Genomic DNA, 21,360 nt, shown 5'->3' with positions numbered 1-21,360 from the left:
CAAGCCGAGAGGACGCTGTCTGTGTTTTGTGGAGAGCAATGGCGTGGAACGGGAGACGGAGCAGAGGCAACCTCAGGCAAGTGATCTTGTTCCTTCTGTGCGTTTGCGTGTGGCAGAGCGGGGCCGAAAGCCTCCGCTATTCTGTGGCGGAGGAAATGGAGAGGGACGCCTTTGTGGGCAATATTGCCCAGGACCTGGGGCTGGATCCGAGCCAGCTGGCAGCTCGCAAGGCGCGCGTTGTGTCCGAGGGGAACCAGCAGCTTTTCCGCCTCAACCCGAGTACCGGAGTGCTGACGGCCACGGAGTCTCTGGACCGAGAGGAGATCTGTCCTCAGAGCGAGACCTGCACTCTCTTTTTTACACTCTTCTTGGACAATCCTTTACAGCTGATCCGAGGGGAGGTGGAGGTTCTTGACGTGAACGACAATTCACCAATGTTCACCAAGAAGGAGATGGTTCTAGAGATTCTAGAAACTACTCCTTCTGGGACTCGTTACCCTCTAGAAACTGCCCGGGACAAGGATGTAGGCACAAACGGCTTGCAGAACTACAGCCTCGAGACCAATTTGCACTTCTCACTCGCTCTCAAAACAAAGACTGATAGAGCAAAATATGCAGAGCTCGTCTTAGAACGGCAGCTGGACCGAGAAGAGCAGCAGGAGTTGAGTTTACTCCTGACCGCCACCGACGGGGGTTCCCCACCCAGGTCTGGCACGACACAGGTTCGTATCGTGGTAGTGGATGCCAATGACAATATCCCAGTTTTCAGTCAGGAGGTCTACGAGGTGCGCCTGGCAGAGAACACCGCCCTGGGGCAGCTGGTGGTCAGAGTGACAGCCACGGATCCCGACGAAGGGTCTAATGGGAAAGTGCAGTATGCTTTAACCGAGATGTCGGACGGGAAGCAGCACCTCTTTGAGGTGAACGCTGACACGGGGGAGATCCGAGTGGCAGGCAACCTGGACTTCGAGGAAACGAAAAAATACGAGATGATGGTGAGAGCCAGCGACGGTGGTGCTCTATCGACTCATTGCAAAGTGCAGGTGGAGGTCGTGGATGTGAATGACAATGCTCCAGAGATACAGCTGACCTCACACACTGCCTCCATTCCGGAGGATGCCCCACCACGGACTCTGGTAGCCCTCTTCAGCGTGCGGGACAGAGATGCCGGCGACAACGGCAGGACAGAGTGCACCATCGAAGGGGATTTGCCCTTCACTCTCACCCCCACATTCGGCAATTTCTACGAGCTGAGAACCAACGCGGCGCTCGACAGGGAGACGACAGCAGAGTACAACATCAGCATCCGAGCGACGGACTGGGGCCCGCGGCGCCTGAGCTCTCGGCAAAGCCTGTGGGTGCTTGTGTCGGATGTGAACGACAACGCGCCCGCCTTCAGCCAGGAGCTTTACAGCATGTGGGTGACGGAGAACAACAGCCCCATGGTGCGCATCGGCAGCGTGCAGGCCAGCGACGCGGACGCGGGCAGCAATGCCCGCGTGCAGTACGCGCTGGAGCGGGAGGAGGGCCAGGAGCAGCCCGCGCTGTCGGTCAGCTCGGAGAGCGGCGACGTGTACGTGGTGCGGTCGCTGGACTACGAGCGGCTGCGCGCCTTGGAGGTGTGGGTGCGCGCGGCCGACGGCGGCTCGCCGGCGCTGAGCGCGCGGGCGCTGCTGCGCGTGCTGGTGCGCGACGAGAACGACAACGCGCCGGTGGTGCTGCACCCGGGCGCCGAGAGCAGCGCGGGCGCGGGCGAGCTGGTGCCGCGCTGGGCGCCGGCAGGCTACCTGGTGGCCAAGGTGGTGGCGGTGGACGCGGACGCGGGGCAGAACGCGTGGCTGTCGTACGAGCTGGCCAAGGCCACGGAGCCGGGGCTCTTCCGCCTGGGGCTGCACAGCGGCGAGGTGCGCACGGCGCGGGCCGTGGCCGAGCGCGACGCGCCCCGACACAGGCTCGTCGTGCTCGTGCGAGACCGCGGACAGCCGCCGCGCTCGGCCAGCGCCACCCTCGCCATCGCCCTGCTCCACGACTTCTCCGACGCCCACCTGCGCCTCAGCCACGAGGCGCCGCCCGCCGAGCCCGACGACACGCTCACTCTCTACCTCATCGCCTGCCTGGCCTGCGTGTCCGCGCTCTGCCTGGCCACCGGCCTGGCCGCCCTGCTGATGAAGCTGCGGCGGGACAGGCAGAGAAATGCCGAGCCCTTGCCCACCTTCCCGACGGCTGTGGCCGAGAGCGACGCAGGCTCCCTACCCCGCAGCCTTATGTACGACGTGTGCTTGGCCACCGGCAGCGTGAGCAGCGACTTTCACTTCCTCGGTCCCCTCTTGCCCTGCTTTCCTGCCGGGATGACCCCTGGTGTTGTCCCACAGCGGAGCTTGGTGTGCTCTCAAGAAGCATCCAACCTCTTGGAAGGAGCTGACTGTGCTGCACAGGTGAGGAACCGGAGCAGGCCGAGGCGAGAGGGAGCACAGAGGAGTCAGGGAAGGAGCAGGTTCACCCGGGCACAAGGACTCTGATTGGTGCCGAGTTGTTGCGGAGCGATCTAGTAGGGCAGGGGGAGAGAGGGTCTGAAAGCAGTTGCTGGGTGCCTCCCAAGTGGTCAGGTAGTGCCCAGCTGCTCTCAAAGTGCTTTTATCCCCACCCCTCTGCATTCAGCTCTATGTCCCGGGTGTCCTTCTTGGTTTAATGCTTTGCTTTCACTATAAAGGGAGGTACATGGATTACAGTCAGGGTTATGGATTTGTGAGGCAGCACAACAGGAGTAGTCCTTGTAGGTATCCAGGGTAGCAATGAAACCACTCCTTGGATTACGTCCTTTTTGTGTCAGCAGTTCTGGGAATGTAGTTGTCCTATCCAGTATCAACCAGGACCTGGTGGACAATGGTATGATGTGGTTTCACAGTGCTGATGTAGCACCTACATTGCTGTTAGGTTATTGTGTGTTGGGTTGTCAGCCATGGGGATTGTGGCAGTGCTGAGCTCAATCAAGGTGCTGGAAGCCACAGAGGTCAGTCTGTCTCCCATTAAATGGCTTTAGAATTTTCTGTCTTCTATAAGCAGTGTTGGTGACACTGGCATCATCCCAGCCCATCCTGACCCAGGCAGTTGATCCTAGACAGTACTAGCACTTCCTTTTCCAGTATTGCCAGGATCATACAAAGAGTCATGTCCGAGACCCTCCTTGTACTTCAGCTGCACAAACAGCATTGAGGAGACAAGAGATGGTCATTAAATCAGTTCCTCTCTTCTCTTGGTTTTAGTACTGTCCACGGATCCATCTGACACTTCACAAGTACCAAATGTGAGGATTAATGCCCAGAAACACTGTCTTGTGGTCACCCCACAATCTGTCATGATCCATAATGACCAGCCTTTACTGTCAGAAAGAGGTTTCCTTTGGGGCTCTTGCTATATTAAATTACCCTCTGTGACTCATAAAGGGTTCAGAGCCTTTGTGATGTCCGCAGTGGAGGAGGGTTTCTAGGTTTAGATTTCCCCCATTCAGGTCAAAGATCCAGTACCTGCTGCATCCTCCTCTTCAGCTCTGGGTAGAGCAGACTGGTGTCACACATGCAGAGGTGTCACACATGCAGAGGTGTCAGACATGCCCTCTGAACTTCTTGCTGATGCCTTCTTACCTTCCACACCCAATGACAGCTTCCTTGTCTGTCCTTTGCAGAGCAGAGCTCCCCTCTCTGAAGACATGGGTGCCAGACCTGTTCAAGAAGCTTGTGTTGCAAACGGGGGTGGAGCTACACATCAGTTCTGATTAAAATCCTCAGCTCACCCAGTAGTAAGTGAGGAGAAAGACAACCTTGTCTGTCCTCGATGGCTAACGTCTTTACATGGAAAACAGAATAAATAGACCAAATATCCATCAAAAAGTATCAGAGAGGTACAAGTGCTCTTTGCCAGAAAGCAAAGCCACTCCCCTCTTGAGCACTACTTTTTTCATGTAGGTGTTTTGTAATTGTGACATGGATAGAGGATGAGGACTCTGTTGCATGTTGATTACACTGAGACTTGATGCATGCTTGTGTGACTGCTCCTGCTTCTGAATCTTAAGGGAAATACTGAAAACAGGAAGCAGATCTTTAAGGTAACTTCCTCCTACATCACGTTTTCTGTGTTTTGTTTTTTTTTTGTATGGCTCTGTTACAATTTCTTAATTCTCTGCCATCTGGTCAATCCTAGGCAAACATACTCCGCAGAATTCAGTGGTGCTTGCAAAGGAATTACTCAATAGTAGGCACAAGCTGATTGCATCAGAAATGGCTGACAGTGGCACACTTCTCTTTGAGCAGGAGTTTACAGGTTCTTCTGACCTTGAGACTCTGAAGAGCAGGCTTTGAGAAACATGTGCTTTTTTTTTTTTTTCATAAGGTGAAGTTGAAATGAACATTACAGACTTTTCAGTATAATGTCTTAGAGAATTAAAAGCACTGTTTGTGGTTTAGCAACAAAATTGGCTGAAATGCTTGCAGTGAGCTTAAGGCATACAGGGTGTGAAGAAGCTTTCTGTTTACCTGTCATTAACCAAGAATGATTTCTAAAGTCATGTGGTGTTTCCTCTTAAGTGTCAAATGCCTGATAACAGAAAACAATAAATCTTTCTTAGAACTCCCATGACTGAGTGTGCTTTTTGGAACATCACTTCTCAGAGTCATCATCAAGGAAATCATGTCCCAAGAGCAGGATTCATCGAAGAAACCTGAGCCTTTGGGGTGGATTTTGTGGAGGGGAAAACAGAGCAACCTGGAAATAGGCTGTTCTCAGAAATCAGAGCAAAGTAGAGGGCTCCCAGTCTGGAAGATTAAGAATCAAGGCAACAGCCTTGGTCTGTTCCAGAAATCTGTAATTCCTGTCTGATGGACCAGCTCACTCTGGGTGCTGGACACCTGTAACCATGCACAGCTTGTTCAGCTGAAGAGCCTAAGAGCGTCATGTGCACAGAGATCTGTGTTTTGGTCTCAGGCTGGACTGGGAACTCCATCCAGCTCACAGAGGCAGGAGATACCTTTGCTGCTGCCCAGCATTGCTTCCCATGGAGAATCCTCGGATGGGTGTTGTTTATCACCATGGCATGGCAATTGCAAGGTCAGTGCTTTGGCTCTCTGCTTTCCTCTCCATGTCACTCGTTCAAGATCAGCTTCAGAACAGACTCAGGTAGCAGCAAGTTCAAGTTCCTGAAGCCCATTTGCCCAGCTTGCCAACACAGCACTGTGCCATGGTGGGAGGCACCAATGTTGTCCTTCCTCAGGAAACAATACATTTCAGCCCTCTTACAGCCATTTCTGCAAAGCTTACACAATGAGGTTTGATCCAAGGCTCCAGCTAAGTTCTTCTGTCACTTGCTGTCCAGTCAAGGCTGTAGACCTCTTATTTCATGCTGTGATGCAATGACAATGTTGGGCAGACAAATCACTTGCTCAGTGGACTGCAGATGGCCCTTGCCTCAGGTCAGGAGAGCAAGGAAGCTGTGAATACTGTGTTACAGTGGTGCAAGTGTGAGGCTTTTTCTGCTCTGGGTTCTGGATATCTCTGTTGAAGATGTGTGTGCTCTGTGTGTTTTGCCTTCTGGTCCCTGTGTCTCTCCACAGTCGTCGTGTGTCTGTAGATGCTGCACAAACACCTCCTGGTGAGTTCAGAGCTTCTCACATTCATCCATTCAGATGATGGCAATTCCATCTCATCAGGCAAGAAAGAGATTTCATCCCTTTGGGTACAGCAGTGTCATGTTCTGTAGGGGAGAGCTGCAAAATTCTTGAGATCTTCCTTTGAGCCAAGAAGGGGATAAGGTGGGTTCTGTCCTTGGGAATGCCTTATAGAATGTTATGGACTAGATTAGAAGGGAGAAGAGATCAACACCTCCTCCTCCACTTACCCTCATCAAAAAGATGTAGAGAGCAATGAGGTCACCTCGCAGCCTCCTCTTTTCCAAACTAGACAAACCCAAATCCTTAGTGACTTCTCAGGGGACATTCCTTTCAGCCCTGTCCCCAGATTTGTTGCCCTCCTCTGGATGCATTCCAGTACCTTCACATTCTTCCTAAAGTGTGGGACCCAGATCTGCACACAGTCCTCAAGGTGAGGTCACAACAATGCTAAACACAGTGGGATAATCTCTTCTAACTGGCTGGTCATGCTGTGTGTCAGGGGCTGAGTTGAATCTGCTGCTGTGTGCTCAGTACCTTGGTGTTGTCATGCCAGCTTCAAAATGGAAATGCTGTCTGGAGCAAACTATCATGGGGCTTGAAGTTCATACTGTGATATGAGAGACTTCCTGTTCTGGTTGTTGCTTCTGGTTTCTGGGTTTTGGGGTGTTGGCCTTTTCTGCTGGGCAGGCTGAGGATTTGAGGTTTTGAGGTGGAGGGGTCACTGCCTTCTGCTTCTGCATTTTGCTGCATTTCTGCAAACAGGCTAAGCTAATTGGGCATTGTATTAGCTCATTAAATCCCTTATCTCAGCTCTGAGGGCTTTTTCTGTGTTGCTTTCCCTCCCATTTGTGTTGGGGAAATGTGAGAGTGGGCTGTGTTAGCCCAGGACAGTCCATTTCTTGGCCTCTTAACATGGGACTCACAAAGCAGCTCTCTTAACCAAGACAGTGTGTTGTGGCAGGAGATGAAAAGCTTTAGACAACATCAAGTGAGGTAACAAGAAGATTCAGTTAAGACTTGAGGCTTCTTAAGAGAGTTTTCTATGTTTTTTTTTTCTCTTTTCCTGTGGTGTGTTTGCTCTGTTGATGCATTTGCTTTCTGGAGGTGTCTGGGGCCAAGGTGCTGGTGTCTTGTATGTGCTCTCTCTGGTGCTGTGTGTCACCTCTGGGAAATGGCTTAGAGCTGTGCTGCTGCTATGCTGGTTATTGGCATGCCAGGTTTCATGCAGAGTGATGGAGCTTTTTCCCAAGAACACCACCTTGAGATCTGCCCTGGGGATGGATAGTTATGTGGCAGGGTGTGTGGGAGAGTACAGGCAAGGGCCTAGGCCAGTGGTCACCTCTGGTGTTTTGGAATTTCACCTCTGAACAACTGCAAAATCCTGACAAGCTGCTGAAATCACAGTGATGTGTTGAGGCTTGGCCCTGTCTATCAGGCCCTTCTCATCACCGTTCAGAGATTTCAGGAGCAAGAGGAGGTCTCTGGACCTACAGGCAGACCAGCAGGTACCACAGCTACTCGGACCCCAACAGCAGGCATGGCAGCTGCACCAGAGAACCTGTCTGTGACAGTATAAGTCACCCCTACACGGAAAAAGAAACACAAGGAAGCAGCTCGTCTGGCAAAGGATGAGGATGAATCAAGATAATCATGGGAACAAGAGGAAGAAACAGAGGAGGTCACTCAGTCTTTATCCCTGACCTTGAAAGATGATGGCCAAGGAAAAACTGTGGATGAAATTACTATCATACTCCAACAATATGAAGAAGGTTTCTTTTCCTCTGTACAGATCTGTGTTTCAGCTGTGAAAGAGCTCTCCAAGGAGAACTATCAACTCAAAGGGAACATCTCCCATTCCCCAGTTCTATGGTCCCATACTTCAGCCATGAGAAGTGGGTGCTTTCTTGACCAAGAAAGAGCATTTAGAAGGTACACACCAAGGTGTATTCTGCGGTTTTACTTACATGACCATGGAGAGGACATGAGGAAGTGGCATGGAAAACCTACTTTAGTTCTAGCTGTGTGAGTAGGTGAATGACAAGAAAGCTCTCACTGGAAGACCACTGCCCCAGTTGCCAGCAGGAAATTGCTCAAAAAGAGTGGAAGAACTGATACTGCTTCTGATCCTCCTGAAAGGACTTCCAAAGCATCTTCACAGGTGTATTGGGTTTGGCTGAGCTGGAGTTGATTCTCCTCAAAGCATCCTTCTTTGCTGTGTTTTGCAAGCAGTAGCTGAAAACACAGCAGTGTTTGGGCTACTGCTGAGCAAGTATCCAGGCTGTGTTCTTCCAATGTTTCCCTGCACCAAGAGTACACTGAGGGATGGGCAAGACCTTGGAAGTGGACACCACTGGGCCAGCTGACCCAAACTGGCCAAAGGGGTATTCCATGCCATAGGAGGTCAGCTCAGATATAAGAATGAAGTGAAAGAAGGAAGTGTCAGGGGGATTCATCCACAGTGTCTGTCCTGCGTAGAGAGTCCTGCTTCCTGAGACCAACCATTGTCATGCTGATGGGAAGCAGAGACTAACATCTCCCTCTACTTTCTCTTCCATGCAGTCTGTTGGTTTTGCTTATCATCATTATTAGTCTGCTTCTGTCTTATTACTGGGTTTTGTTATATTTTTCCCTCTCCCCTGCCCATTTAAGAAGGGGAATGATAGAGAGGCTTTGGTGGGCATTTGGGTCCTAGCCAGGGCCAAACCACCACAACAGGATGCAAATTATTCCAGTCAGAATTAGAGGTGGCCTGCCTCTAACCAGACAGAGGAGAGAGACAGTTGGGTTTGTTGGATTTTGTGCACCTGATAGTTTGTCATGTAGAGTCCACAAGAGTGTAAAGCTTTAGTAGACACAGGCACACACTGCACTCTGATGTCATCAAACTACAAGGGGTTGAACCCACTTATATTTCTGGTCGATCCCAACAGCTGGATGTGTTGGAAGCAGAGCACTGGAATGGAAGCGACTCTTTGCTTTCTCTTGCAGGGGTGTAAGGAGTCACTGAAATTGACTGCCTCAGGGATGGAAACACAGCCCCACCATTTGGACTGATCCAGAATGTACTGGAACAGGGTGGAGCTCCAGAATGTGTCCAGGAGGAATTTTGTTGTGTACTGCAAAGAGATCTCATTTTGAGTGAGAATGGGCAGTGAGTGATGTATGACATATGGACAATGAGTGATGCATGACGTATCTTGTTTAATGTTAATTGCTGCTGGGCATGATGTAAATGGAATGGAATAAGGGGTGGATAATGTCCTGGGTGCAGTTGAATTTGCTGCTGAGTGTTTGATATCATGCCAGCTTTACAATGAAAGTGCCAGCTGGAGCTTTGCATATTCCCAGAACACCCCTCAAAAGTCTCGTAATTTATGGTTTCCCCCCCTCCCCCTTTTCTCGTTCTAGTTTAGAAAGCTTCGGGTTGAACCTCCAGGAGTTTACATTTGAATGGTTCCATTAATGGCCCATGCGTGAATGTCGTTAGATCCCTGCTGTATGCTGTTGTCTCTGCTACCCCCAGCTCTTTAGCGATTGTACACCTAGGGTGTAATTTCTGATTTCTCCTGGTTGTTTTGTAGGAAATAGTTGCTGGCCGTGTGTCCTTAGAGAGGTACAGGAATTCAGGTTTCACAGGGAGTTTGAAATTATTTCAAAGCCTGTGTGATAACATCAGAGGAGAAATGTTTCTGTACCTCCAGAAGATGCAAATAGGTTGCAGCCGGGGAAACGTTTCACGAATGTGTTAGACATATCTTAACCTGGGTTCCAGCGTCAGCAGGTGGCAGGTGAGAACACTCCTCTCAATTCATGACAGAAAAGGGTTTAAAATGGGCATGAAGACATGATATGGAATGTGAAACAGTCCAATTAGGGTGATATATCCTAGAAACAGCATTTCCATTCCCGTGTGGTGGTGAGGTCAGGTGATGGGGAACACTTCGATTTTGGGATTTTTCCCTGGCAGCAGACTTTTGGCTCCACTTACAAAGTAGAAAGCAGCTGGAAGCAGCAAAGCCCAAAATAGCAGAGCCGGCCAGAAGCAGAGGAACCATTCCCGCTGACGACGCTAGGTGGCGGTGTTGACCACGGACCCGCAGCTTCCTCTCCCCGCCTCGGCTCTGCAGCACCGTCACACAAAACCAGCAGACAGCTGCTCGGGAACGGCAGAGTGGACCGCAGCCGAGCTGCTCGGGGGCTTGCAGAAGCCCTTCTCTGCCGTCCCTGGCAAACACGGCTCAGCCTAGGACACTGCTTGCAAATGCCGGCAAGCGGGAAGGAGGCTGTCTGGCTTTTGTGGAGAGAAATGGCGTGGAACGGGAGACGGAACAGAGGCAGCCTCAGGCAAGTGATCTTGTTCCTTCTGTGCGTTTGCGTGTGGCAGAGCGGGGCCGAAAGCCTCCACTATTCTGTGGCGGAGGAAATGGAGAGGGACTCCTTTGTGGGCAATATTGCCCAGGACCTGGGGCTGGATCCGAGCCAGCTGGCAGCTCGCAAGGCGCGCGTTGTGTCCGAGGGGAACCAGCAGCTTTTCCGCCTCAACCCGAGCACCGGAGTGCTGACGGCCACGGAGTCTCTGGACCGGGAAGAGCTCTGTCCTCAGAGCGAGACGTGCACGCTCTTTTTTAAGGTGTTCTTTGCCAACCCGTTGCAGCTGATCCGAGGTGAGGTGGAGGTTCTTGACGTGAACGATAATTCCCCCGTGTTTCCAGAGAAGGAGATGGTTTTAGAGATTCCAGAAACGACGTCTCCCGGATCTCGTTTCCCTTTGGAAAGTGCCCGTGACAAGGACGTGGGCAGTAATGGTTTGCAGAATTACAGCCTCGGGTCTAATACACATTTCTCCCTCGCTTTTGGAACAAGGAAAGGAGGCACAAGATACCCAGAGCTCGTTCTGGAGCACCAGCTCGACAGAGAACAGCAGCAAGTCATGAATTTCCTCCTGATCGCATCCGACGGGGGCTCACCACCCAAGTCAGGCACAGCTCAGATCCGAATCGTGGTGCTGGATGCCAACGACAACACCCCGATGTTCAGTCGGGAGGTCTACGAGGTGCATATGGTTGAGAACAGCCCCTTGGGGCAACTGGTGGTCAGAGTCACGGCTATGGATCCCGATGAAGGGTCCAACGGGAAAGTGCAGTACACCTTCAGCCAGGCATCGGACGGGACTCAGCAGCTCTTTGAGCTCAACCCTGAGACTGGAGAAATTCGCGTGGCTGGAAAACTGGACTTCGAGGAAACGCAAAACCACGAGATGATGGTGAAAGCGACCGACGGCGGGGGTCTCTCTGCGCATTGCAAAGTGCAGGTGGACGTGGTGGACGTGAACGACAACACCCCGGAAATACAGCTGACGTCACACACTGCCTCCATTCCCGAGGACACCCCACCACGCACCCTGGTGGCCCTCTTCAGCGTGCGGGACAGAGACGCCGGCGACAACGGCAGGACAGAGTGCACCATCGAAGGGGATATGCCCTTCACTCTCACCCCCACCTTTGATAATTACTATGAGCTGAGAACCAACGCGGCGCTCGACAGGGAGACAACGTCCGAGTATAACATCAGCATCCGAGCGACGGACTGGGGCCCGCGGCGCCTGAGCTCTCGGCAAAGCCTGTGGGTGCAGGTGTGGGACGTGAACGACAACGCGCCCGCCTTCAGCCAGGAGCTTTACAGCATGTGGGTGACGGAGAACAACAGCCCCATGGTGCGCATCGGCAGCGTGCAGGCCAGCGACGCGGACGCGGGCAGCAACGCCCGCGTGCAGTACGCGCTGGAGCGGGAGGAGGGCCAGGAGCAGCCCGCGCTGTCGGTCAGCTCGGAGAGCGGCGACGTGTACGTGGTGCGGTCGCTGGACTACGAGCGGCTGCGCGCCTTGGAGGTGTGGGTGCGCGCGGCCGACGGCGGCTCGCCGGCGCTGAGCGCGCGGGCGCTGCTGCGCGTGCTGGTGCGCGACGAGAACGACAACGCGCCGGTGGTGCTGCACCCGGGCGCCGAGAGCAGCGCGGGCGCGGGCGAGCTGGTGCCGCGCTGGGCGCCGGCAGGCTACCTGGTGGCCAAGGTGGTGGCGGTGGACGCGGACGCGGGGCAGAACGCGTGGCTGTCGTACGAGCTGGCCAAGGCCACGGAGCCGGGGCTCTTCCGCCTGGGGCTGCACAGCGGCGAGGTGCGCACGGCGCGGGCCGTGGCCGAGCGCGACGCGCCCCGACACAGGCTCGTCGTGCTCGTGCGAGACCGCGGACAGCCGCCGCGCTCGGCCAGCGCCACCCTCGCCATCGCCCTGCTCCACGACTTCTCCGACGCCCACCTGCGCCTCAGCCACGAGGCGCCGCCCGCCGAGCCCGACGACACGCTCACTCTCTACCTCATCGCCTGCCTGGCCTGCGTGTCCGCGCTCTGCCTGGCCACCGGCCTGGCCGCCCTGCTGATGAAGCTGCGGCGGGACAGGCAGAGAAATGCCGAGCCCTTGCCCACCTTCCCGACGGCTGTGGCCGAGAGCGACGCAGGCTCCCTACCCCGCAGCCTTATGTACGACGTGTGCTTGGCCACCGGCAGCCTGAGCAGCGACTTTCACTTCCTCGGTCCCCTCTTGCCCTGCTTCCCTGCCGGAATGACTCCTGGTGTGGCCCCTCAGCGGAGCTCGGTGTGCTCACAAGCGGCGTCCAACCTCGTGGAAGGAGGCGACTGTGATGCACAGGTAAATGGACTAGAGAAGGCAGTGACGAGGGGCAGTGGGAGAGGTTAGTGCGGGAGTGGGGGTTGAGTCCTGAGATTTTGGGTTGCAGCTCTTTTGGAGCTCATGTTTAAAGAGCCACCGTGTCGGGGAGGTGGGTGGGAAAGTTTAGAGACAGCCAGTGCAGAGGGCTTCCCAGCAGTATGGAGGATATTTCAATTGCTATGTGCTCACTTAGATGCTTTCTGTATCCTGAGATCACCCTGGTGTTATCATTGTGTGAGCCTATTAGTGGGTTCTTTAGAGATACTGTGAAAAGCTCTCTGGATTCAGAACAGGCTTCATGGCTTTCGTTTTCCAGGGATCTATGTAGCACTTCACAAGACCCCAGAAGATGAACATCTGTGAAGGCCTAGTAACACCATTTTGGAGCCACACCACAACCTATCCTGATATATCAACATTAAATGGCATTTTACTATTTGTCTGAAAATTTTACTTTAGGCTCTTACTGTGTCAAATTACTCCCTCCAAATCATAAGAGTTTTGCACCAGCATCCTTGTGATGTCCACAATAGAAGATGATTTCTGGCTTTAAATTTTCCCTGTTCATGTCACAGATCCAGCACCTGCTCCAAAACGTTGTTTGGCTCTGGGTAGAGAAGGGTGGTGACACTCACACAGTGGGGACAGACTTGCCATCTATGCTTCCTGCTGATGTCTCTTACCTCTCACAGCCAAATCACAACCTCACCTCTGTGCTCATGCAGGCTTCCCTCTATGAGGACATGAGTCCCAGACCAGCTGAAGCAGCTTGTGCTGCAAATAGGGGCATGGAGCTAAATGGCAGTTCTGGTCAAAACTTTTGGCTCACCCATCAGTAAGTGAGGAGAAAGCGACTCTGTCCTCACCAGCTAACGTCCTTACAGGGAAAGAAGACGAAGAGACCAAACACTCTCAAAAACAAAAAAAAGGGCATCAGAGAACTACAAATCCCTGAGAGAGAGCAAAACCTCCTCTTCCTCTTGAGCAGTCCTATATTCATGTAGGTATTTTTGCAATTGTGACATGGATGGAGGAGGACTTTGTTGCATGCTGGTTACACTGAGACTTGGTGCATGATTGTAAGAGTACTGCTGCTTCCTAACCTAAATTTCCCCTGCATCACCTTTTCTGTGTATTTTGTCTTAAGTAGAGGTCTCTGAAAGAGTGTTTAATTCTCCGTGATCTGGTCAAGATCAGGCAAACAGATCTTCAGCAGAATTCGGTGGTGCTTGCAAAAGAATTGCTTAATAACAGGCAGCAGCTGATTACATTAGAAGCAGCTGACACTGGCACGTTTCTGTTTGAGCAGGAGCTTTACAAGTTCTCCTGACTCTAAAGTGTGTGCTTTGAGCAATGTGTGCTTGTTTTTCACATTGAACATTCAAGATTTTTTTTTTTTTGCTATGATTATAGGGAATTAAAATAATTGTTGGTTATTTCTCATTAATTAGGCTTTTCCAAGTATTTAGGGCACTGCAGTGTACAGGGCATCAGGAGGCTTTCTGTTTTCCTTTCATTAACTGGTAATGATCTATAAACTTCTGTGATATTTACTGTCTCTCATATTTTCTTAAAGTCAAATACCTAAAGATATAAAATAATAAAACCTACTCGTAACTCCCTCAGCTGAGTGTGCTGTGTAAAAAAATCTCTTGTCACAGTAGTTGCTGAGGAAATCACCACCCCTAAGAGCAGGATTTTGGGCAGAAGTCTAAGCCTTTATAGTAGTTTTTATGGAGGGGAAATCAGAGTGATCTGAAAATAAATCTTTCTCAGAGAAGTGTGCTTGGAGCTTCTCAAAGCTAAGCTGTGGTCTTAGGCACGCTGTAACCAACACCTTCATGATAGCTTCCAGCCTGAGAGGTCATGAACTGGGTGAAATTGCCTGAGAAGTCCTGTGGGGAACTACTTGGCAGTCACTGCTACAGTTCATGGACCACTCTGAAGCTGGACAGCTGGATGAGGATACAGCACCAGAGTGCCCAGGGATACTTTCCCTGGAAAGTTCAACAGTCTTTCTTCTCACTAGCATGAAGTCAGCACAACCAGAGGCTTCGTGCCTTAGGATCCAGGGTACAGCACGTTAAAATGGTTCCTCCAGAAGAAATTTTTATTTGGAAATTACATCAGTGGTTACACTCAAATTTTAAATCAGAAGAAGGGTTGTATATACCAAAAATAATAATAAAAAAAATCCCAGCCAAGTGAAACCAAAGACTCACTGCCCTCAGACAATGCTGTGTTTCAGCTTTTTTACAGACATTTCAGCTCCTCTACAGTCATTTCTGAAATGTCTCAGGAGTGGGGCTATTTTCAGGCAATCCTGCTAATTTCTTGTCTCATTTGTTCTCAGAATTGTAAGGGAACACCAGAAGCCAAGGGATTTTGCCTGAAGATAAATCTGAGATGAATTTGGAAGAGGGCATATGATTTTTGTCTGCTTGTAGTTTCTGAATTCAGAGGCTTCTTGATGGCAGTTGAAAGTTGCCTCAATATGATTGTCTGGGTTTGTGCTGGAGCATTTACATTCTCCTTTTTGCTCTTTCTCATTCAGTCTGAAAGACTTTGTCCTTGTCTTAGCTGTTCCTCTGCAGAAGGACTGTCACCCCATGTCTAATAATGGATTGTTGAAATGCAGGCATGTAGCATGGAATATTGGAAAACCCTCATGCTGTGTTGTGCTGCAATTCCAAAAGGTAACATTGGAAACCAGGATCCCTTTGTGTGTGAAGCTGAAATAAAGAGAACAGCTGAAAGCCTTGTGTGGAGACAGTGGTCTGTGTAGAGATGTTGTTTCTGGGAATGCTTTGTGAATGCTCTCAAAAGGATGGAAGTTTTTTTTTTTTCCTGTTGTCCCTTGGCTGAGGGAATAATGAGCAAGTCTATATCTTCAGGCTGGAGATGAGGCCCATACTGGATAATCAGGACAATTGTTGGGAGAAGGGAATTCCTGGCAGGTCTTCTGAGCACTGATGTTGCTAAAAGGGGTCTGGAATATTAGAAGGTCTCTGCAAAGCAGTGAGATGGAACAAGTGAGCTTTGGAACTCTCCCAACAGTTCCAGCTGCTGATGGCAAAAATAAAGATGTTGTGGGAGAATCCAATAGGACACTCACAACAAACTACAAGTTTCAGACTGGACTCTTGTGCTTTCTAGACTCCTTCTCAGAGAGTAGTCTGGGTGTGACTTCATCCAGTCTTACCTATTGATGGTTAAGAAGAGTTCAGACCCCAGGTTATGCCATGGACTCAGTTTATTTCAACCTGAACTGGGCCAAACTTTCCCATGAGAAAAACCTCAGTCCAGTTTATAGTAGTGGTGTGCAACATACCCACTACTTCTTCATTTCAAGTAAGCAATGATTCAAGTGAAGTTCAGTTACAGTTTCCACCCTGAGGCCTCCTCTCTCCAGTCTCACATGCAAAGCACAGTCACCTACACTGAGTCAATGAAAACAAGTTTCTATTCAGCCTAAATTAAAGGAATCACAAATTTCATTCTGATATTGTCCAGAAGTCCTGCTAATATTTTAAAAGGAGTTTTATCCTCCACATTTAGTTTTCTAAGAGTTAGACTGTTCTTGAACTATTCTCCAGTACACTGCACATGCATTTCCCAGAGGTCAACACTGGTTTAGCAGAAGCAAATTCCATCTGAATTGATTCTCATTGCCAGTGATGGGTGCCTGGCACTGGGGTTCACCATTCACAGACCTTGGTTCCCACTAGAAGATTTGGTAAGGGCCCTTAGTAAGCCTTATCGATTCCTAGAACCTCGTGATACATCTCTTAATCACTTCACCCTTTCCAACATTCTGATAATTAAAGATTAATTCCCGTTACCCGTTACTAAACTTGTTAGAACCTCATGGAGTTAACACTCCAACGGTTGCTTTAATGGCCCATCTATCAGTGTCCTTAGATCCCTACTTACTGCTATTGTCCGTGTTAGCTCCTTCTCTTTAGCGTTTGTGTATCTGATGCTTTAATTAATGACCTCCTCTAGTTGCCTTTCCAATAAAATAATTAGCAGCGTGTCCTTACACAGGTACAGAGTTCGGGTGTGATATCTGAGAACAGGAACCTTGAAAGAATTTCTAAGACGAGGTGTTAACATCGTTGCTTGTATGCAGTTCCGGACAAGTTTTACAAATGCGTTACACTGTGACAAATGGGTGTCAGGGTCAGCAGGCGTCAGGACGGAACACTCCTCTTAATTCAGAACAGAAAAGAGTTTAAATTGGTCACGTTTTGGCCGATGCAGGACACCACACGTGAGAATATTGAATTAGGGTAACGTATGCGAGAAATAACACTGCCATTCACGTGTTGTGACGAGCTGGGGTGATGGGGAAGACTTCGCTTTGGGGATTTTTCCCTGACACCAGCACTTTGGCTCAGCATTACTAAGGAGAAAGAAACTGGAAGCAGCAAAGCCCAAGGCAGCAGCGCCGGCATGAAGCAGATGAACCATTCCCGCTGGAGACGCTAGGTGGCGGTGTTGACCACGGACCCGCAGCTTCCCCGCCCGGCTCTGCAGCACCGGCACACAAAAACAGCCGAGAGAGCTGCTCGGGAACAGCAAAGCGGAACGCAGCCGACCTGCTCGGGGGCTTGCAGAAGTCCTTCGCCGCCATTCCTGACAAACACTGCAGAGCCTGGGACGCTGCTTGCAAATGCCGGCAAGCAGGGAGGACGTTGTCTATGTCTTATGGAGAGGAATGACGTGGAACGGGAGACAGAGCGGAGGCAGCGTCAGGCAAGTGATCTTGTTCCTTCTGTGCGTTTGCGTGTGGCAGAGCGGGGCCGAAAGCCTCCGCTATTCTGTGGCGGAGGAGATGGAGAGGGACTCCTTTGTGGGCAATATTGCCCAGGACCTGGGGCTGGATCCGAGCCAGCTGGCAGCTCGCAAGGCGCGCGTTGTGTCCGAGGGGAACCAGCAGTTTTTCCGCCTTAACCCGAGCACCGGAGTGCTGACGGCCACGGAGACACTGGACCGAGAGGAGATCTGTCCTCAGAGCGAGACCTGCATGCTCTCCTTTATTCTCTTCTTTGACAACCCGTTGCAGCTGATCCGAGGGGAGGTGGAGGTTCTTGACGTGAACGATAACTCCCCCGTTTTCCCGCAGAGGGAGATGGTTTTCGAGATCCCCGAAACCGCGTCTCCTGGGTCGCGTTTCCCTCTAGAAAGCGCCAAGGACATGGACGTGGGCAGTAACGGTTTGCAAAACTACAGCCTCGAGCCGAGTTCACAGTTCTCGCTTGCTGTCGGAACAGAGAAAAATGGAGTAAAATACGGAGAGCTTGTCTTAGATCAACATCTCGATCGGGAAGAGAAAAAAGAAATTAATTTACTCCTTACCGCCACAGATGGAGGCTTGCCATCCAGGTCGGGTACAGTTCAGATCCGGATTGTGGTGCTGGACATTAATGACAACATCCCAGTTTGCGATCAGGGCATCTACGAGGTGCGTCTGGCTGAGAACAGCCCCAAGGGACAGCTGGTAGCAAGAGTTGTGGCCACAGATGCCGACGAAGGGTCCAACGGTAAAGTGCGGTATGCCTTCACCGAGATGATGGAGAGGTCCCAGCTGCTCTTCGATCTAAACCCTGACACGGGGGAGATTCATGTTCTAGGCAACCTGGACTTTGAGGAAATGAAAAATCACGAGATGGTTGTAAAAGCCACTGACGGCGGGGGCTTGTTTGCCCATTGCAAAGTGCAAGTGGAGGTCGTGGACGTAAACGACAATGCCCCGGAGATACAGCTGACCTCACACACTGCCTCCATTCCCGAGGACGCTCCGCCACGCACCCTCGTGGCACTCTTCAGCGTGCAGGACCGAGATGCCGGCGACAACGGCAGGACAGAGTGCACCCTCGAAGGAGATGTGCCCTTCACTCTCACCCCTACCTTCGGCAATTTCTACGAGCTGAGAACCAACGCGGCACTCGACAGGGAGACGACAGCAGAGTATAACATCAGCATCCGAGCGACGGACTGGGGCCCGCGGCGCCTGAGCTCTCGGCAAAGCCTGTGGGTGCAGGTGACGGATGTGAACGACAACGCGCCCGCCTTCAGCCAGGAGCTTTACAGCATGTGGGTGACGGAGAACAACAGCCCCATGGTGCGCGTCGGCAGCGTGCAGGCCAGCGACGCGGACGCGGGCAGCAACGCCCGCGTGCAGTACGCGCTGGAGCGGGAGGAGGGCCAGGAGCAGCCCGCGCTGTCGGTCAGCTCGGAGAGCGGCGACGTGTACGTGGTGCGGTCGCTGGACTACGAGCGGCTGCGCGCCTTGGAGGTGTGGGTGCGCGCGGCCGACGGCGGCTCGCCGGCGCTGAGCGCGCGGGCGCTGCTGCGCGTGCTGGTGCGCGACGAGAACGACAACGCGCCGGTGGTGCTGCACCCGGGCGCCGAGAGCAGCGCGGGCGCGGGCGAGCTGGTGCCGCGCTGGGCACCGGCAGGCTACCTGGTGGCCAAGGTGGTGGCGGTGGACGCGGACGCGGGGCAGAACGCGTGGCTGTCGTACGAGCTGGCCAAGGCCACGGAGCCGGGGCTCTTCCGCCTGGGGCTGCACAGCGGCGAGGTGCGCACGGCGCGGGCCGTGGCCGAGCGCGACGCGCCCCGACACAGGCTCGTCGTGCTCGTGCGAGACCGCGGACAGCCGCCGCGCTCGGCCAGCGCCACCCTCGCCATCGCCCTGCTCCACGACTTCTCCGACGCCCACCTGCGCCTCAGCCACGAGGCGCCGCCCGCCGAGCCCGACGACACGCTCACTCTCTACCTCATCGCCTGCCTGGCCTGCGTGTCCGCGCTCTGCCTGGCCACCGGCCTGGCCGCCCTGCTGACGAAGCTGCGGCGGGACAGGCAGAGAAATGCCGAGCCCTTGCCCACCTTCCCGACGGCTGTGGCCGAGAGCGACGCAGGCTCCCTACCCCGCAGCCTTATGTACGACGTGTGCTTGGCCACCGGCAGCCTGAGTAGCGACTTTCACTTCCTCGGTCCTCTCTTGCCCTGCTTTCCTGCCGGTATGGCCCCCGGATCGGCCCCCCAGCCGAGCTCGGTGTACTCGCAAGAGGCGTCCAACCTCGTGGAAGTAGGCGACTGTGCTGCACAGGTGAGACATCGGAGCGGGCAGTGGTGAGAGGAAATGGAGATGTGGCAAAATCGGGCAGGTGCAAGGCGGGACGGGGAGGCAGGCCTGGGAGTCAGGGGTGTTGATGTTGCGGATTTGATATTTAAAGAGCCAGTGAGATGAGGAGAGGGTAGGGATTCCCAGTAGAATCAGACTCAGGTTTTCGCGAGTGCTGACCTATTGCTGGCCTCTTCACGTAGCTCTATGCCATTGCTATTCACCTCAGATCACGGTTTTTGTGTCACCATATAACGGGGCAGCTGGTGGTGAAAGAACAATATAGATGTGTGCATAGCCACAATCGATTTTATCCATGCTCTGAGTAGAGGACATACTGAGAATGGGGTTTTATTTTGGGCTCTTACCACTTAACTTACCCCCTCAGACTCAACAAACTTTTGCAGCAATGCCTTTTTGATATCTGCTGTAGAGAGCGTTTTCTGGCTTTAGACATTCCCTGTTCAGGTCAGAGGCTCAGCTTCCTCCAACTTCTCCTACCTCCTTTTTGGCTCTGGTTAGAGAAGTGTGGTGTCACAGATGCAGTGGTGTCAGATATGTCCTCTAAGCTTCTTCCTGATGTCAGCTTACCCTCCACACCAATTGACAGCCTCTCCTGTCCCTCCTTTGCAGGGCAGGGCTCCCCTCTCTCAAGATACAGGTCCCACACCTGTAGTGGAAGCTTGTGCTGCAAACAGGGGGGTGGAGCTAAATGTCAGTTCTGATCACAACCCTTGGCTCACCCATCAGTAATTGAGGACAAAGACAAACTTGCCTGGCCTCACCAGCTAACGTCCTGACATGGAAAAGAGAACAAAGAGACCAAACATTCAGGAAAAAGTACCAGAGAGGTACAAGTCTCTGCCAGAAAGCAAACCTCCTCTCCACTTGAGCAGTGCTTTATTCATGTAGGTGTTTTGTAGTTGTGACATTGCTGGAGGATGAGGACTGTGTTGCATGTTGATATATTGAGACTTGATGCATGTTTTTGAGGCTGCTCCTGCTTCTGAATCATAAGGGAAATACTGAGAACTAGAAGCAGAACTTCAAGGTAACATTCTCCTACATCATATTTTCTGTGTTTTGCTTTGCTTTTTGTATGGCTCTGTAACAATTTCCTAATTTCCAAGGTCTGGTCGATCCCAGGCAAACACATCTTCAGCAGAATTCAGTGGTGCTTGCAGAGGAATTGCTTAATAACAGGCAGTAGCTGATTACATCAGAAACAGCTGACACTGGCACACTTCTCCTGTTTGAGCAGGTCCTCACAGGTTCTTCTTACTCTGAAGAGTGGGCTTGAAACAATGTATGCTTTTTTTCATATCATGAAGTTGAAATGCACATTTAAGTTTTTTGTTTGTTTGGGGTTTTGGGGGGGGTGTGATTGTTTCTTGTTGGGTTTTGAGTTTTGGTGTTTGGGTTCCTTTTGTACGGGTTTTGTTTGTTTTTTTTTTAGTATGATGATGGAGAATTAAAAGCATCCTCTTTGGTTTTGCAGTAAAATTGTGTAAAATATTTTCTATGATCTTAAGACACTGTAGACTATAAGGCATCAAGAGGCTTTCTGTTTTGCTTTCTTTAACCAGTAATGATGTATAAAGTCATGTGAGATTTGCAGTAACTACACACCTTTAAGTGTGAAATATCTGATGATAGAAAACAATAAAACCTACTTGGAACTCCCTCAGCTGAGTGTGGTGTCTGGAATATCTCTTATCACAGTCATGGTTGAGAAAATTGCCTCCTCAAGAGCAGGATTTCAGGAACAAATCCAAGCCTTTGGAGTGGATTTTACAGAGGGGAAAACAGAGCGACCTGGAAATAGGCCACTCTCAGAAGCTGGA

At 51.7% G+C, this 21,360-nt stretch overlaps 2 protein-coding genes and 1 pseudogene across 2 annotated transcripts; all 3 read left to right on the top strand.

Moving 5' to 3' along the window:
• Positions 1-53: 53 nt before the first annotated feature.
• Positions 54-2,519, top strand: LOC128972872 (protocadherin beta-15-like). Its single transcript, XM_054388998.1, has one exon. It carries the CDS (start codon positions 156-158, stop codon positions 2,517-2,519), a length of 2,364 nt encoding a protein of 787 aa, XP_054244973.1. The 5' UTR covers positions 54-155.
• Positions 2,520-9,981: 7,462 nt separating this feature from the next.
• On the top strand, positions 9,982-14,413 carry LOC128972871 (protocadherin beta-15-like; annotated as a pseudogene).
• Positions 14,414-17,086: 2,673 nt separating this feature from the next.
• On the top strand, positions 17,087-19,528 carry LOC128972870 (protocadherin beta-15-like). The gene has a single exon (XM_054388996.1). It carries the CDS (start codon positions 17,105-17,107, stop codon positions 19,526-19,528), a length of 2,424 nt encoding a protein of 807 aa, XP_054244971.1. The 5' UTR covers positions 17,087-17,104.
• The last annotated feature ends 1,832 nt before the right edge of the window (positions 19,529-21,360 follow it).

This window comes from Indicator indicator, chromosome 18, assembly GCF_027791375.1.
Source record: "Indicator indicator isolate 239-I01 chromosome 18, UM_Iind_1.1, whole genome shotgun sequence".
Lineage (NCBI taxonomy): Eukaryota > Metazoa > Chordata > Aves > Piciformes > Indicatoridae > Indicator > Indicator indicator.
This window is presented reverse-complemented; position numbering and strand designations above follow the sequence as displayed.

Bases quoted from the DNA above. Each gene is read 5' to 3' on its own strand.
- LOC128972872 (XM_054388998.1), top strand. From the start codon at position 156: ATGGAGAGGGACGCCTTTGTGGGCAATATTGCCCAGGACCTGGGGCTG.
- LOC128972870 (XM_054388996.1), top strand. From the start codon at position 17,105: ATGACGTGGAACGGGAGACAGAGCGGAGGCAGCGTCAGGCAAGTGATC.